An 18,118-nucleotide genomic window follows, 5' to 3' on the forward strand; every position below is an offset into this window, starting at 1 on the left:
GAATAAGTCTGCAAAGATAGAAAAGATGACTCATACAGTTTCCTTATACTTCTTTCAGTTGCCCTTCACCCAACTGCTCTTGGTTGCTTCTTTCCAATTCTTAAACATGACAGGATAAAATTATACAAAAAAAAATTATTTTTCAATTAGCCAGGTAGCCAAGTTCAGCAGATGTTTTGTGTTGTCATAAAGCTGGCAACATTCATGAAACATTTTTTTTTTTTTTTTTGGAAACGAGTCTTAATAATAGTATTAACATAACATATACAATAAAATAATAAGCCTTTTCAGTGCATGTCATGAAATGGTTTGGTATGGCTAAACAGTACTAAATATCTAAATAAATATTTGGAGAAACTGTCATGTGAAGAATCAACGAAAGCTTTTGAAAAGGAGGAGCTACCTTCAAGTTTGACCATCAGATGGTGTAAATTGGAATAGCTGCTTTGAACTTACACAAGCTAAGCAGACTACATGTTGAAAACGTATACTTGAGTTCTGAAGATGCAATATTAATAGCATCAATTCCAAAATTCAGATTTCCTTAATAAAAATAAAATTCAAAGGAGATCTCAGAAGAAATTGTCTTGTTGGAGGAGGATCCAGTCCACCCTGGCAAGGCTTTGCTGGGAATGATAATTTTTTTGGTCTATCATACTCTGATCAGCATAAGCTGTGACAATCAGAGTATTACAGAGTATTGCATGTATGCATATATATTTGTTTGTTTAATATATAATATCGTGCTGCAACAGCAAGTTAATTTGTACTGTGCAAAAAAACCCCAAATGTTACTCCCACATGTCAATGCTTGTAACAAAGCTAAAATAAAGCTTCTGAATTGCAAATCTGTCCTGGGATTTTAGATAGGGATGTCTGTCTAAAATATCTGATCTGATTTAGGCCACCGTATAGAGTGCTGCTTCTCTGTAGAAAGTTTCCTTTTATACATTGAGAAAAAAATCCATTTGTAGTTTTGAAGTTTTATGTTCACATTGATGCAGAATTAAGTCAAAATATATTTTAAGGATAATGAAGTATTTAAAGATCTGAGTTGTTTTTGTCTTATGAACCTAGTATTCCTCCTTAGTTACTTTGAAGTGCTACTATTTAGATCAAAATAATCTCCAGTTGTTTTATTCTGTGATGTCTTAGGGAGAAGCAGGTCCAACAGGTCCTCGTGGTCCTGAAGGCCCTCAAGGACAAAGAGGTGAAACAGGTCCACAAGGCCCAGCTGGATCACAAGGTCTTCCAGTAAGTATATTAAATCGAGTTCCTCAGTAGTTAAGTGTGTGCATGTTGACTGTTTATAGGGAATTTTAATACCCCATTTGATAGACAGTTAGTTTTGCCCAAATTACTTTTTCTCCAGAAAAGAAAACGTATCATTTATTTGTTTTCTGTTTTTGTTCAAAACAACTTTTTATAATTCAATTAAAAAAGCTTGGAAAGCTTCAAGTTGCGCAGTGTGGTATAGTCTCAATCCTACAATTACTTTAAAACTGAAGATACGAAGATGAAAAGTCACATTAACTTGCCCACTTTGTTACTATTTACATTTGCACAAGTAACAGATCCTATGCTAATATATTTATTTAATAGTCTTTATCTTCTGCTCTTGTAAAGTGCAGAAAATTGCTGTCTTCTGCTTTTGTTATCAATCTCTCCCTAACTAAAATTAATTTTAATGATTTGTGTGTTATTTTTAGGGTACTGAAGGGACAGATGGTTCCCCAGGTGCTAAAGGCCCAACTGTAAGTAGTCACATGGCTTGCTGAAGAAATTATATAAGTGGCTTTATTTTATTTCCTTATATATATTATTATTTTTCTTTACCATGCTGTTATTTCTGTTTGTAGGGATCTCCTGGCACCGGAGGCCCCCCTGGCTTATCAGGTCCACCTGGCTCCCCAGGACCCCAAGGCAGTACTGGCCCACCTGGTATTCGAGGGCAGCCGGTAATGATGGCTTAGTTACCATGGAAATTACAATATCTAGCAAATGTGTCACTCCATGAAACTAAAACGGTGATTAGCAGTAAGGATCCTTTACATAAATTAATGAGTGTGCTGAGAGTCAGATCTTGTGAGTCTTCTACAAGTCCAAAATACTGTTATGGCTTTCTTAGAAGTCTAAGTGTGTCTATATAACTTTTGAAAAACAGTAACTGTTATTTCCCCAAATTAAAATTTTTCACTAAAGTTTTTGTGCAAATGTCACAATAAACACACTAAAGGGAAAGAGAGACCATTGAAAATACCCTGTTGTATTACCTACAACTAGTTACTAAACTAGAGAATGTTTTTCTATTTCATCACATAATCCAAAATGATCGAATTATTTATGCAGAGTTTTATCTCTATAGGTGTTAATCGTTGGATTTTTTTTTTTTTTTTTTTTTTTTCAGGGAGACCCTGGTGTTCCAGGTTTCAAGGGAGAAGCAGGACCCAAAGGTGAACCAGTAAGTATAAGCTTTGTAAAACGAAAAGGAATCACAGAGGCTTGTAGGAGTATTTGGAATAGACTGGTACAGTTTTCAAGACGTTTCTGATGTTATTTCTCATGATTACTTCTGTTTGTCAAATACTTACTGTGGAAGACAAACCAAAGTGAACCTGGTTAGACAGTAGAAAAAGAATGGTAAAGCAGGTCCTTCGATGTTATAAATATCCCACCCCTTATAGGCCTCAAAGAACTCAAAGACAGAGAAACCAGCAGCTACTGAGGTTTCTGTACCAGTCAGAATTACTTCATTCTAATTTCTTCATCACACAAGAAATGGATCCCACTTGTTTCTTTTAAAACATTTAAAAGCACACACATCTGTTTGCTAATCATAATAAAAAAGTATTTGTTTAAACATACACTTAATACACTTTATACTTATGCAGCTGAATATATACAAATTATTAAAATAATATAAATATCTCTATACTTGTATGGTATGAATAGCTGTTTATCCCACAACTAATATTTATGAATTATTCTTTGGGAACATGGCTAATTTCATGCAGTAACCGTATGAATTATGGAGGAAAAGTAATTCCGCAAAGTTGGGTTCAGTTTGGTTTGTCAATCTATCTTTAGTTTTTCTTTCTCACCAGTTTAAGTGAGCATGCAACAACCAAAAAACCTGTGCAGATAAAATAATGTTTTCCTTACCACTGACTGGATTCTTGTTTCTTTGAGAATTTCTTCAAGAATGTCATTGATTTTGAGTCTTTTGCTACCTGTTCAATTGATCATAATAAATAAAATTAAAAATTATAATTTCTGAGAAAACAGATTGTTATAATAAGCAATGTAATAATAATAATAGAGTAGTAATAATAGTGTATAGACAAACTGTACAGTTAAAGTACAATTAATTCATAGTGAATTAATTCTTACTGAATAATTACCTTCTTACTGAATAATTTGCTTATAAATAATGAAAAAAGAGAAAAACGGATCCTGAAATGCTATGTTTTTTAACTGAATCAAAACCTTAACTATATTTTCTTTCCTCCTTTATTTGGAAGCAATGTTTATAATGTTTAGAAGATAATCTGTTTCAATGTGAGCGGTGGTGAGCTTAACAATGAATTTTCAAACATATTTTACTTTTAATAGGGTCCACAAGGTCCACAGGGTCCCATTGGTCCTATAGGTGAAGAAGGGAAAAGAGGCCCTCGAGGTGATCCTGGGTCAGTAGGTCCACCAGGTCCTGTTGGAGAGAGGGTAAGCAATCCAGAAGAATGTCTTGTGAGAGACGCACTGACAATCTGAAAAGCTTTTGATCTTGACCTAACCATTAATTTTCATAGACTTTGGTTGTAGGTGTGGCCAAACTTTATTTTCCTAACAGTAGTTAAATAATGTCTACGACTTGGTTCTGTAGCAGATTACTGACTTTAGGATGTTGTCTTCTGTAACATACTATAATCTCTTTGAAAACGATACTCTGAAGCTCAGGATATAAAAATATGGGAAGATGTTTTTTGCATCCTGAATCGATTTTACTTCTTAGTACTATTTTTGGGGAAAGAAATCCATGTTAGTATGTATTACTTCTACAGCGGATATTCTAATTTGTGAATTCAGAGTACAGTACAGCATGGTAATGGCTTGGAGACATGACAAGCTAATCTGCAGATGATGTGCTTAACCCCTATACAAATGATCATCCCATTTTCAAAGAGGCTGGTCAGCATGTTTTTTTTTTTTTTTTTTTTTTTTTACCACTCCAAATGGACCAAAAGAACAAGATTAAAGTACTGAAGTACCAAATACTTTATTTACAATAAGTTATGTAAAAATTAAGGCAGTAATCTATCTATGGCTTTTCCTAGGGTGCTCCTGGAAACCGTGGTTTTCCAGGTTCTGATGGCTTGCCTGGACCAAAGGTAAATGAAATAAAAGTGTCTGTCTATTATTTGGTCTTTTTTTTTTTTTTTTTTTTTAAATTTTCATACATGCAGATATGAAAGAAAGTGTTCCATTAAAAACATATGCTTCTGGATAAGTGGGCAGAACCTCAAAATCACTGGAAGTAGATTCACAAGAAATTGGCAAATGCCAAGAAGGGGTCTGAATGTTTTGAGACTAAAAATTTATTGGGAAAATCACTTTGAATTGCTCTTATGTTCAGCTTTCACTGTATGCCCCTGAGTTAATGCTCCCTCAAGCTCAGATGTGAATAGATAAAAGACATTGACCTCTTTGTACTGCTATACTGCTATACTCATTGCTCTATAATAAGTGATTATTTGAAGAATTGCCTTTCTTTGTGTGTAGTATAGTTGTTCTAGCTTGTCCCTTGACCAGATCAACTTATCTGTGTTTTTCCTAACTGCTGGAACATTTGCAGGGAAATGACTTACCTATGTGTTTGTCTAGTGTTTCTGCTAATTCTTAACTTTTTGGTAAAAATACAGGGATTCTGAAGTCCTTGTATAAGCTTGCTTTATGGAAGAGTAGAAATTTGGAAAAAAAAAAAAAAAAAAAAGTAATAATGATAGAATATTGATGTTTTGGAGCTCTGTTCTCAAAAAAATAAATCCTTAATTAAAGATATCTATTATATTTGACTTTCTCTTACTGTAGCTGTTACACCTGTTAACAAATAGCCTATTGGTATCTTTGTAGGGTGCCCAAGGAGAGCGTGGGCCAGCAGGTTCTTCTGGTCCTAAAGGGGGTCAGGGAGATCCTGGGCGCCCTGGTGAACCTGGCCTCCCAGGTGCAAGGGTAAGTAGTTAATAAAAGTACACTATAAACCATGACTTTTTTCATTTTCAAAAGTTTGCAGGCATCACTTTATAAAATTAAGAAGCTGCTGTACAAGGACAGATTTATTTCAGATTTATTTAATTTATTTTTTACTTAAAGGGTAAAGGCCAAAATACCTGTCATCTTTTTTCTGCTGATGTTGGAAAGCACAGGTTCTGTTTGTCTCTGAAAGAAACAGCCCTGATTTAGACTGGCTAATATAACTTAAGGATGTGTGCTTGTAAAGCACATAGTTACTACAGCTAGTATGAATTAAAACTTAAACCTTCATTGTATTGGTGATAGATGACTTATATAGTTGAGTGGTGCATGTCATCAAGAGACTTTTTTTCAGGAAAAAGATGTAGGGAGAATATGGAATGTCACAAAATGAGAGAGGAAACATCAAGAACAAGGTGTGATATAGTTCACTGGGTAATACTGGCAGAAGTAAAGATGAATCTGTGGGAAGTTCAAGAGGTGTAAAAGTGAGAAAAAGGTGAATAGCAAAAAGGAACATCAAAGACAGTGGATGATAGTGCTGTAAAGTAATTTGAAGATAAAGATGAGGAATTTGGATTCAGAAAGGAAAATTGTGTGAAGAATATCTGAGTGCTTTAACAATGGTAGTAACTGAACATATCTTTTGGGTTAATTTACAATTTTCTGTTTTCCTAGACTTACATGTGCAACCTAACACCAATATTATTTCCACTTTTAGGGTTTGACGGGAAATCCAGGTGTTCAAGGCCCTGAAGGAAAACTTGGTCCTTTGGTAAGCAACAGAACAGTTGGTCTTTTCAGCTAATTCCACAGTAATTCAGAGATCTCAACTCATTAAAATTATGTTATTAACCTGATTTTTATTGATTTCTGAAGGTTCGTCTTCTCTTTTAAGTGTTCAGTTTGGATTCTCAACTCCAAAAATAGTGCAATTAATGTTTCTATAATTTTGTCTGTATAACAGTGTCTGCTTAGCAGTTGCTGCAATATTTTTCAATCATTGTGAACTAAATATTTTTTCTAAGTGTCTGTTTTGGGGAACAATAAAATAATTGTATGTAATGGCTCAATTATAACAATTACATATTTTCTTAGCTCCAACAGTGTGGCTAGAGCTCTGTCTGCTTTAAAGACGCTTTGACTGATAACTGTAGCACCAAACTACATTAATATTATTCTATATATGTAAACAATATAAGATAAAGTGTTTTAACTACCATTTGATATATTCACTTTAAAACAGAACATTCTAGCATTAAATGCTGTTTTTTTGTTATGATTGTTTGGTTTATGTTGGAAAGACATTTGTCTTCATCGCTGACCTTTTCCATCTGTGATTCCTGAGAAACAGCATGGGTTCAATTACTGAGCTGTGACAAAATGTATCCAATATTTTAATTCCATTTAAGGAAATTATTTTGCTGAAGTAATTCAAGTGATTATCTGGTCACTTCATGGTTGTTCTTAAGTTCAGTCAGAGCTGGTTGGGCTCTAGTTACACTGGGAGTCATTTTCGAGAGTTTAATAGGCTTATGTGAATAAATAATATTTTTGATCTCATGTGGAAAATGCTTTTTCTCTGTAGGGTGCCCCTGGAGAAGATGGACGTCCTGGTCCTGCAGGTTCAATAGGAATAAGAGGTCAGCCAGGCAGCATGGGCCTTCCTGGGCCAAAGGGTAGTAGTGTGAGTATTGCACCTAGTACCCAAGGTCTGCGTAACTTTAACCATTTGGAGACATGTTAATAGCTGAAAACAAAAACCTAAAAATGGTAATTTTTATTCCTGCAAATTAGGGTGATCCAGGAAAACCTGGAGAAGCAGGCAATGCGGGTGTCCCAGGACAGAGAGTGAGTGTGACTGTGATCATTTTCAGTGCTTACAGAAAGCATGCATTTCTGTTATGTATGTTCACTATACAAGGCTTTTTACTATGTAATCTTAATTTAGGGAGCTCCTGGTAAAGATGGTGAAGTTGGTCCTTCCGGTCCTGTTGGCCCACCAGTAAGTCAACTTTTTCAACACTGCTTGGCTATCTGACCTACCACCCATTCGTTGATCTTTCTGCCTCTGTTTTTATTTATCTTCATGCCACTTGTTGATTCCAAACAAAAACTTGAATAACATGAAAAGAAAATCTTACAAAAAATGTGGGCTTTGTATTAAGATGTGTTTATATTGGTATTCCAGTTCTTTTATGGCAATTATAAAAAAAAAATAGCACAAGAGCAAAATTTTTTTCATAGTTTATTTTCCTAGCTTCCTTAGTTTCAGTGGAACTGAGTGTTTTTCTATCAGCACAGAATTTTGGGGGAGGGTCTTAAAGAAATAAGGAGATAAGTTGTATCTTTTATATGTTTTAGATAGGGTACACCTTGGCCAGGGATAAGTAAAAATGTTTAATAAACAAATACATAATTGTAAATATACATATTCAGAGAGAAGGAAAATGTGGAACCTGACTATTCCTCTAACACTTTTTGTTTCCTTTTGTGTAGGGTCTGGCAGGCGAAAGAGGAGAACAAGGCCCTCCAGGTCCTACAGGGTTTCAGGTATATGCATTTATTTTTGTAAGATAAAATAAGCCATGTCTTTATTAACTTAACTTAGAGAAGTTCAGTCAAGTGATGCTTAACATACAGCTTCAGAATTGATGGCAGTAGTGCTTAGAATGATTACTGATACGTAGCTTTCACATCAACTATACACTAAACTGAACTGGCAAAGCCTTAAATGGCAGCTCTGTATCTCTTGAGATAAAATTTGTTGTTTTTTTTTCCAGTTTTTATTTGGAGATTTTCCGAAGATGTTCCAAATACAGAGCAAATATATATATTTATTTATAATAAAGTATTAATTAAGTGTATTAATTAAGTCAATCTGTTTATAGAGAACTTAATTTTTAGGAATAGTATATATATGTCTGACAAAAGTTAAAGGGTTGCTATTTCACTTAGAGTGGGGAAACACTGGTGTAATATTCTTGTAACTATTTCACTTGGGGATCTCTGCTGGCATAATCCTGTACTGTGTACATTCATGTTCTTGGTGTCTTAAATCTTGATTTACATAATTTTTCAGCATTTTTTAAACATAGTTTTTATTTTTTACATTTTTTTAATTTACATTTTAACAGGGCTTGCCTGGGCCACCAGGTCCTCCAGGTGAGGGAGGAAAACCAGGTGATCAGGTAATTTCTGTACAATTTGACAATAATTCACTTCATAATGTAGTTTTACCTTTTCTTTTATTCTCTTTGTAATTTAATTGCTCACACTGTTTCATAATATTTACTGATGTAGTTGACAAGCTGTCTATCAAGACTACTCTTGGATAAAATAATTACTAGAATATAGTAATCTTCTCTTGTCATGGACAGATAGTATCCAGAACTAGTCATTTACATTACAGTATCTTGGAAATGAAAATGTTTTGCTCTAATTTCCACAGCTATAAGGCTATGAATAATATTTTAATTCTAATGGTGAGCTCTCTTTTGCATAGGGTGTTCCTGGAGATCCTGGAGTTGTTGGTCCATTGGGCCCTAGGGTATGTATTTTCAAGTATTTTCTTTCAGAAATATTTATAACAGTTCTCTGAGGTTGAATGCAGATTCATTATATGAACTTTAACAGCTATCATGAACATTTTGTCTTTTTTATTTCATGTTTACCCCCAATAAAATGATTATATACATGGATACATTTTGAGGTGGTATGTTTTTCTATGAAACTGACCACCTTTAATGGCTCCATAGCTCAAGAAGCAGTGTTAGTTAATAGCTGCTAAGGTATTTGAACTCTTTTTTTAGTCTGTAAAACTGTTTGGTTTACAGTTTGTGAAATGGCTTTATTTTGCTGAACAATGCATGGTATTACCTGCCTTTAAAATAAAAACATAACACTTTTTTTCATTCGATTGGTTTGCCTAGAATGTGTTTGCAGGCTCTTTTATTAAATAGCAGTTCTGTGCTTATAGATAGTGTATTTAAGGTTTTTCCTACCAGACCTGTGCCCTAGCTACTAAATCATTAATATTTATCCTTTATTTTTTTATTTTATTTTATTTTTTTTTAGGGAGAGCGAGGCAATCCAGGGGAAAGGGGAGAGCCAGGTGCATCAGGACTTGCGGGTGAAAAGGGTATGGCTGGAGGTCATGGTCCTGATGGTCCAAAGGTAAGTTATAGGGAAATTTGTATTGCTGCAGTGAAGTCTTTTATAATTATTTTCATTTGCAAGAACATAAGAGAGATCTTTTCTTTTTTGTTTGTGTTTTTCAGTAGAACAGGGCACAGCCATTTCTAAACTGCAAAAAGACCTTTAGTAATAGCTCTGTTTTAATAACCATGTCAGTTTACTTGAAGAAGATTGGCAGGGTTGTGTGTTGAAAAACAAATGCTGAAAATTGCATGCCTTTCTTTCACCTGCAATTGATTTAATGGGGCCTAGGAAGTTCACACCAATAAGGGAGTGCCTCAGTGTGGGAGCTGTAATAGATGTGAGCTGTGAGAAGCAAAGCATAATTAAAAACCTCTGGCAACTTCTAGCTGTTGCTACTTTGTGTAATAGACCTATGTGGCATCAAGGGCAAGTTAGAGAGAAGCTCAAGCTTCTATTTTGGTCTGTTCTCACCACCAGTAAGTACTGAGTGCATGCTAATGTATTTGGAAGGACTAGGGTATTACAATTTCCTGAGTAACACAATGGGAAATGAAAAGTATTTGGACATGAATAAGGTCCAAATTTAAGAGAAAATTATTACTTAAAACTACCCCAGAGACTTCAACACAAGGCACAGCATGTTCTGCAGCCTAGAGACAAAGATACTTCTCAGATGAATAGACAACAACTTGCTCTTTATTTGTTTCAGGGAAGCCCAGGCCCAAGTGGGACGCCTGGTGATCCAGGCCCACCGGGTCTTCAAGGTATGCCTGGAGAAAGAGGGATTGCTGGAACACCAGGCCCAAAGGGCGATAGAGTAAGTCTCTCTATTTCTGTTGGGCTGAGTAGAATCACCCATCTCTTAATACTGCGCTTGTCCCAAGTAAGAACCATTCAGTGTCATAACTTAGACTTTCTGGGTATTTTCCACAGGGTGGCATAGGTGAGAAAGGTGCTGAAGGTACAGCTGGCAATGATGGGGCACGAGTAAGTAAATCTCTCATTGTTTAGACCTGCTCTTCACACAGAAGATTATTTATTGTGTTAGGGCTACTCAGGTCATAGAATTAAACAGTACTCAACTTGGAGATATGATGGGCTGAAGTTCTCATTCTGCCTGTGATCCAGATTTGATTTTCAAGTTTTTCCAAGATAGATGTGCACTGTATTCTGGTATGCCTGTGTTCCAAGCCCATATTTTATATAATAGATAATGGGATGTTAATGGAAAAGTCTCCCAGAAGTAGCATGTTAATTTGGGAATTCTAAATATTCAATAAATTGATATGGCTAGTGCTGTATGATCATCAAATGTAGTTGATTGGTTCAGATAGAGATTGGAACCTATTTGCCTAACTCCCTCATGAAAAGAAAAAGGAAACTTTTAAGGTGTGTGCAAGATATATATGAAACTTCAAAAGTAACAATAGAAACTTTAAGAGTGAAATACTAGCATAAAAGATAGTCTGCTTCTTGTAAGTCAGTGAAAAATGACTTCATTTCCTCTTGAGAGTGACAAATGAAGCCAGAGCTGTTTTTTATCATTGGCCTTATCCATAAATGTTGCAAAGGAGAAGATTAATTTAGTGAAGAAAGAGAGAATGAAGGAAAGCAAGGTTATTGAGATATGCGATTTTGGTTACTGGGAAGGGAAATGCTAGTGAATTTTAGATAAAGAAGACCTGATAATTATTAAGAAATAAAGGAGAATTTTTAAGAAATGAAGAAGCATATGGAAATAGTAACATATGAAAAGTTTTAAAATAACCATTTTGAATAACCATCATTTTTCTAACTTCTTTTCATCTTCATTTGTTCAAAAGGGTCTCCCTGGTCCAATAGGCCCAATGGGTCCAGCAGGTCCCACTGGTGAAAAGGTAAACAGAGTTTTATGGCATTTCCCTACTGAAGTTTCTAATCACCATGCTTTGTTGAAACTTTTGTTACTCATCAGATAAGTTACTTGGAAACTAACCTTAAATTTTATTTTAAGGGTGAACCAGGTCCTCGAGGTCTAGTTGGTCCTCCTGGCTCTCGTGGAAACCCTGTGAGTAAACATTTGTTTTTTTCCTGGCATAAGTTAAAAAATATTACCAAGGTATGGCTAATACCTAACTCTGATCCACACTTGTGGCATTTGTATCATTTACTGATATATTTTCTTTTTTCTTCTCCTTCCTTTGTAGCCAAAATTTGTAGTTCCTGTCTTGATGCTGTGCACTTGTATTGCCAGATCCTGTTGCTCTGTCTTACGCTTGTTTTAGGGCAATCTTTACATAAAATTACCTTCATGTACCTCCGACCTGAAAGTATGACACCACTTTTAATTGTTTAAATCTTTTTAAAAGCATGCCCATGCCAGATACTACTGTATCCATAAGAATATTTAGATGGAAAAACTCAGAGATGCATCTTATTATTGGATATATCCAGTTATGTTAATTCTTGTCATTTCCATTTCTGATTTTAGAGATTTTGAGGGTTGGCTTGAATGATTAAAGATTTAGAAGCTTTGCCCTTCTAGGTCCTTCATACTGCTTGGAATTGATTATGTCTCTGTCATAAATCAGAACAATCTTAACTCCAGCATAAATTGGAAGAGCTTCCACTCCTCTGGGGAATGCTGGAGCTTGGCAGACTTCATCTCCCCCGTTTCCAAACAAATGGTTTGTGGAAAGCTCAGTTGAAGCAGTTCACAGCCCATTCTGACCTTGTAGAAGAATACGCATTAGAATTATTATTATTATTTTTTATTTTTTTCCCCGATGAGAATGGTAGGTTCCATAGAGTGTATGTTCTTCAGCTAATCCCACAGCCACTGGAAGTGGTTTGCAGGATTAAGAGAAGAATTCCTCTTAATGCTGTCCTACTGCTTACATGTGTCTTCCATCTCTAAATTCCAAAAGTTTACATACAGTCTTGAACACATGGAAGATCTTGATGTCATCCTTTATATTGTGATTAAATGCTCATTTGATTCTGATTAATAGAGCAAGAATATAATCACACTTATGACAAGAAATGGTTAGCTTCATTTCTTCTGTATTTACATGCAAATTTTACCATATATAGAAAGACAAATATGTTAAATACAATTATTCTTAATTTTTCAACCAGGGTTCCCGAGGAGAAAATGGCCCAACGGGTGCTGTTGGTTTTGCTGGTCCTCCGGTATGTGTTTTGTAATACTAATGAGTTTCCTTTAGTCATGCTTTGACTTTAGTTTCTTTCATTATGAATAATACTACAGTGTTCTGGAGTGAGTCACATTTTTGTTTCAAAAAGAGCTGTTTTTTTTTTTCCCCATCATTATATAAAGTAGAGAAGAGGGCCAATGAATACCCTAGACAGTTGAGAAGTAATTTTGTTGATAATATTATGTAATTGTTCACCAGATTTCATATCTTCATGAATATGCTATGTTGCTCCTTTGAGATTAAAATGAGGCAAGTTGTGAAGTGTCATCTACTGAAAGTAGAAAAGATTTCCTCCATGACTAGTGGAGGATGGACCGAATTGATGGAGCAAACAGAAAAATTGTGAGCTTTTCAGTGAATACCTCCAAACTTTCCCACAGTCTAAATATTGTGATTCAATCTTTCACAAAGACTTAGGCAACTGCTTTCCCTGATGGGAAAAGAAAAATGTTTGTTCAGTCTCTTTTACTTTTAGATATGCAATAGGTGTCAAGGAAAATAGAAAATCTAAAGAAATGAAAAATATTAACTAGCTTGGAAACTATTGTTAATGGAAATACTGATTTCACAGAGTTTTCAGAAAACATATCTGTGTTCTGCAGATCGTGGTGAACTGTTACAGTTCTATTGAGTCGACCCAATTACCGAATGCACTGTTCTTTGAGCTGATTTGTTCTCCTGTTATTTTTTGACTTCTAGATATTTCTCACAAAATGTCTTTGTTAAGTTAGAAAAATGTGGTGTTCTCTGACTTGACGCCTCTTTTAAATATGATCTCTTATAGGGCCCTGATGGTCAGCCAGGTGTGAAAGGTGAACCTGGGGAACCTGGACAGAAAGGAGATGCTGGATCTCCAGGACCACAGGGTCTTGCAGGGTCTCCTGGTCCACCAGTAAGTATAAATAGCGTAATTGGAGAAACATTGGCATAGGTCGATCTTGCTTAATTAAAATGTCCAGAGTGTTCACTATCACCTCACTCTTTCTCATTTCATCTTAGGGTCCTTCAGGTGTTCCTGGTCTAAAAGGTGGTCGAGGAACTCAGGGTCCCCCTGTAAGTAGATCTAATTTTTTGTGAGGTGACTGAAGATAATCTAATACTGCAAATTTATGGAATGTGTGTATCATTCCTCATCTCGGCTCATGTTTCACAGTTTGTAACTATAGCATTTGCTCACTAATTCAGTTAGGCAAAACTTTAGGCAATCCATGCTATATTTCTTTCAGTAAGGTTGATATTAAAATATTTTTTAGGGTGCTACTGGATTCCCAGGATCTGCTGGAAGAGTTGGACCTCCAGGACCAACTGTAAGTCAATTGACATATTTCTCATAGGTGTAATTTATAATCTGGTCATTGAGAAATTGAAGACTAAATGAAGTGGGAAGGATGAAGCAATGTTTATGGCCTGATGCTTTGGAAGAGAGCACTGACTTTTGTGACTGCGTGTTTACATCCGACTTTATTAAATACAATTCATTAGTCTTGGGGTTGATCCAATGTGTCCAAATTAATGCAGGATTTTCACTGGGCTAAGTAGGCTTTAGTTAGGCTTCAAGCTATTCAAGCTGCTCTGGTGAGTTAAAACAACAACCTTATCTTCCTTTCAACCATCCCCTTCAGTGATGACTGAAGTTAGGAGAGTTTTTGTGAAAGGAAGATGCTTCTTCCAGTTTATCTCATTATGGAGTTACTCATAAGATCTATTAAAACAAAGTAAGAACACACACATAAAAAAATCTCTCATGTCTAAACATTTTTAGAAACACTGTAGTTTAAAAAAATGCCTGTGAATCTACAAGTGAAAATTCATCTCCACAAAGATGATTTTGTCCAAAATAACTTGCAGTCATTGTTAGTTTATCCGAAGGTAAAGTTTATGGAAAACATATTATAAATGTGAAATTCTTTAAAAGTCTTCGAGAAATTAACAAAAGTGTGTGAAAACACTTACTTGATATTCAAAAGAACGGGCAAGGAGTTATCTGGCAGCAGTTATACACCAGAGGCTAAAAAAGTAAAATAAAATGTATTTTAAAGGAGGGAGTTTGGAAAGGCAGTGGAATGAGAGAGAGGGGTAGAGCTTGGACATAATTTGAAAACCCTGGGAGTCCAGCACAGCTGTAAATTGAGATTATACTAGCTCTCAGCTCTGTCACACTGTGGTCATCCCTTAGAGTGTGCATGTTTATAGTTAATCAAAACACATACCTTAGAGTTTAATAGTCCTGATTAGGAAAAGGTCCAATGTAACAATGTCTTTTAATCTTATTAGGGAGCTCCAGGACCTGCTGGGCCTATCGGTGAGCCAGGAAAGGAAGGTCCCCCAGGTCTTCGTGGTGATCCTGGTTCTCATGGCCGTGTGGGTGATCGAGGGCCAGCCGGGCCTCCTGGTGGTCCTGGAGACAAGGGTGATGCAGGGGAAGATGGGCAGCCGGTATGTCCTGGTTGTTGTTATTAATTCCCTCTGGGCTTGGTCTTGTTGTATTATTGCTACAGAAACGATGGTAACATCATTTTATCCATTGTGGATTTCAGGGACCAGATGGCCCTCCGGGTCCAGCAGGAACTACTGGTCAGAGAGGTATTGTTGGCATGCCAGGACAGCGAGGTGAAAGAGGCATGCCAGGATTGCCAGGTCCTGCAGTAAGTAATGACCAAGTTGATATACCTGCCTTAAACATTGTCATGTTTGTGGGTTTGATAGTATAGTGCGCCATAATGTGAGGAGAAGGTTGGAAATCTCCAATTCCTGGAGTGAATATAGAGAGAATAGTGAATAACTAAATCTCATGAAAATGCATGAGGTTGGACATTTTGTTTCTGCCATTATTGGATGATCTGATCCTAAATTAAGCATAAGTGGGTAATATGTTAAGACTTCTGGCTAAAATATTCCTATCTGACTTGAAAGTAGATCTTTGGAAAAAAAAAAAAAAAACACTCCAGACTGTTCAATTAGGTGCCCAAAGGTCACTTGAATGTGAGTAAATACCCTGTAACTGCTATTTCATAAATTTTGAACTACAATATTCTAAATTGCCATTTGTGCTCTCTTTACTTGCTTCTGGGGTTTATAGATACTTATTGGAAAGCATAATGATCCAGAAGATCAAGTCATTAAGTAGAGTATTAATAAAATGATGATATGGAGGACCTGTCACTACCACTTGATCCATAAAGTCAATTTACAGCCAGAAATTATTGCAGGCTAACAAAATATGTTGTTGGTGAGACAGACAAAGGAAAAAAAAAAAAAAAAGAAAAAGTTGCCTATTTCAAACTGCATTACATTTTTGCAGAGTTGGGAAGACCTTGTCTTTGATAAGGCCATCAGATATATTGACATGTCAAGGGGAGTGTGCACTTAGAGAGTTGCTGCTAGATAAACTTCTTGTGAAGCTTCTTGACAATACAAGCCTATTCAAAAGTGACTAACACAATTCAATTGCTTAAAAATACACGTTATATTAAATAAATATTCCAATAAATAAGAAGAACACATTACTTAATTCTCAGTTTTAGGAAACTGTGAATGTTGATGGTACTTCAGATTCATGAATAGTGTTTTATAGTCAGCCTTTTTTTCTGGTGCTTCCTTCATTTAGTGATTAAAATTTTGATGTCACATTTCTCATCTATTTAGGGTACACCAGGAAAACAAGGTCCCACTGGGCCACCAGGTGATAAAGGTCCCCCAGGACCTATAGGCCAGTCAGGTGCCACTGGTCCCGTCGGTGAAGCTGGCCCAGAAGTAAGTGTTTGAGTCTAGTAATATACAAAAATAAGTAGTCTAGTTATTCTCCTATACTTGAAGCTAAGGATGGAGAACAGCTTTCTAGTTCTTGTGGAAATGTAAGATTATAAAGCTAATTGATAGTCCTGTATCTGTTTTGCAACTCTAGGGACCTGCTGGTAATGATGGTACTCCTGGACGAGATGGAGCTGTTGGAGAACGTGTAAGAATAAATTGTTTTATTAAGTCAATTATGTAAATCTCCATTTTTATTGTCGATTTATAGTGGATTTGTTTTCTTCATTCAGTTAACTGCCATGGAGAAGTTGTTTTAAAAGTATATTATAGCTTTGAATAATAAATATCTCTCAAAGTTGAGGAAACCTTTATAAGAACACCTGCCTCCAGAAAGTCAGACTTGAGTTCTTACAGAATGATTACCTTTGTAGATTGCAACTGTGAGAAAATAGATTAGGAATGCTAAAGACTTATTGCTTTGATCTAGTCAAGTCCTCTTCAGATAATTAATATTGAAATTATGTTTTGCAGGGTGATCGTGGTGAACCTGGCCCTGCAGGCTTACCAGGTTCTCCAGGGGGCCCAGGAACTCCAGGTCCTGTTGGCCCTCCAGGAGATGCAGGTCAAAGAGGTGAAACTGTAAGTGATGCCTTTTGTTTGTTTGGCTGGTTTTGTTTTGTTAGCTTTGTTTTTAATATTTTGTCTACTTTTGTGCATTGCCTCACGTGTCATCTCTATGCAATCTTTGTAGGGTTCTCGAGGTCCGATGGGTCCACCTGGTCGTGCAGGAAAAAGAGGTTTGCCTGTAAGTTCTCCATGATCACTGTGATTTTATCTGAGCTACTTTTTACAGGAATGTGTGTGAGAAACAGAACCCAAATGACAATGCTGAACAAGGTTTCAACTTTTAATGTTCTGACTGCAGATGAATACAGGTAGTCTTCTGAACTGTAAGGGTGCACAGATCTGTTTAAGTGCACCAGTGTTTTTACTCTTTCTTTAAAATACTTTGCAGAGAAATAACAAGTGCTGTGGAAGTCTCTATTTGGAGTGTGATACTGCCCAGAGGATGGGAGACCTGAGTTAGTAAATTACTAAATTCTAATTCAAATGAAGGGTAAAGCAATGAATGCTGAACAAAAAGACAGATTTTAGGATCAAAATGGCAGAAATATTAAAGATTAAAAAAAAAAAAAAAAATCACCTGTTCCTATGAAACTGCCTTATTCAGCTTATGAGATTCTGATATCAATCCAAATAGAAAGACAAACAAAAAAAAAATCTATTTGTGTTACATAACTTTTTTACTGTCCAAGCTTGGAACAAAAAATGAATTGCAAACTTGGGAAATTCAAAAGAAAGCTGTCCAGTCCCTAAGCAGAAGTCATATGAGAGAAAGGAAAGTTTATTGAGTAGTTAATGACACTGATGCCACTGATAAACTATTTGGAATTTGGCTTTGAAAATTTAGAATGAAATTAAGGATAACAAGTATAGAATTGAAAGTAGAAGCCATTTTTTTCCAATGATTCTTGAATTAGTTTGAAAAACTTCAACCTATCTAAAATACCAAGAATGAAATTAAGACAGCAGTAGAACCAAGCTATTTGTATTGGGGAGCCTGAACACTGTTATCTGCAGTTAGAGAATGTAACTTCAGTTGTACTTTACTCATAATGAAGGCAAAAAGAGCTGTGAGAAGCATAGTATACAACATGGAGGTTTTCATACTCAAAACAGGTTTTATTGTTACAAGACTG

At 35.8% G+C, this 18,118-nt stretch overlaps 1 protein-coding gene across 1 annotated transcript in view; it reads left to right on the forward strand.

Moving 5' to 3' along the window:
- COL5A2 (collagen type V alpha 2 chain) overlaps positions 1-18,118 on the forward strand; it is a gene marked incomplete at its 5' end in the record, with an annotated part of 41,304 nt that overhangs the window by 15,376 nt on the left and 7,810 nt on the right. The window contains 29 exons of the mRNA XM_084289397.1: positions 1,156-1,254; positions 1,710-1,754; positions 1,860-1,958; positions 2,408-2,461; positions 3,613-3,720; positions 4,332-4,385; positions 5,128-5,226; positions 5,969-6,022; positions 6,836-6,934; positions 7,045-7,098; positions 7,199-7,252; positions 7,747-7,800; positions 8,385-8,438; positions 8,753-8,797; positions 9,325-9,423; positions 10,118-10,225; positions 10,342-10,395; positions 11,232-11,285; positions 11,402-11,455; positions 12,526-12,579; positions 13,390-13,497; positions 13,605-13,658; positions 13,859-13,912; positions 14,880-15,041; positions 15,143-15,250; positions 16,251-16,358; positions 16,510-16,563; positions 16,890-16,997; positions 17,110-17,163. Coding sequence (XP_084145523.1) covers positions 1,156-1,254; positions 1,710-1,754; positions 1,860-1,958; positions 2,408-2,461; positions 3,613-3,720; positions 4,332-4,385; positions 5,128-5,226; positions 5,969-6,022; positions 6,836-6,934; positions 7,045-7,098; positions 7,199-7,252; positions 7,747-7,800; positions 8,385-8,438; positions 8,753-8,797; positions 9,325-9,423; positions 10,118-10,225; positions 10,342-10,395; positions 11,232-11,285; positions 11,402-11,455; positions 12,526-12,579; positions 13,390-13,497; positions 13,605-13,658; positions 13,859-13,912; positions 14,880-15,041; positions 15,143-15,250; positions 16,251-16,358; positions 16,510-16,563; positions 16,890-16,997; positions 17,110-17,163 — 2,205 coding nt within the window. The remainder of the gene's footprint in view (positions 1-1,155; positions 1,255-1,709; positions 1,755-1,859; positions 1,959-2,407; positions 2,462-3,612; positions 3,721-4,331; positions 4,386-5,127; positions 5,227-5,968; positions 6,023-6,835; positions 6,935-7,044; positions 7,099-7,198; positions 7,253-7,746; positions 7,801-8,384; positions 8,439-8,752; positions 8,798-9,324; positions 9,424-10,117; positions 10,226-10,341; positions 10,396-11,231; positions 11,286-11,401; positions 11,456-12,525; positions 12,580-13,389; positions 13,498-13,604; positions 13,659-13,858; positions 13,913-14,879; positions 15,042-15,142; positions 15,251-16,250; positions 16,359-16,509; positions 16,564-16,889; positions 16,998-17,109; positions 17,164-18,118) is intronic.

The sequence above is a fragment of the Netta rufina genome (genome assembly GCF_964035555.1).
Source record: "Netta rufina genome assembly, chromosome: 6".
Lineage (NCBI taxonomy): Eukaryota > Metazoa > Chordata > Aves > Anseriformes > Anatidae > Netta > Netta rufina.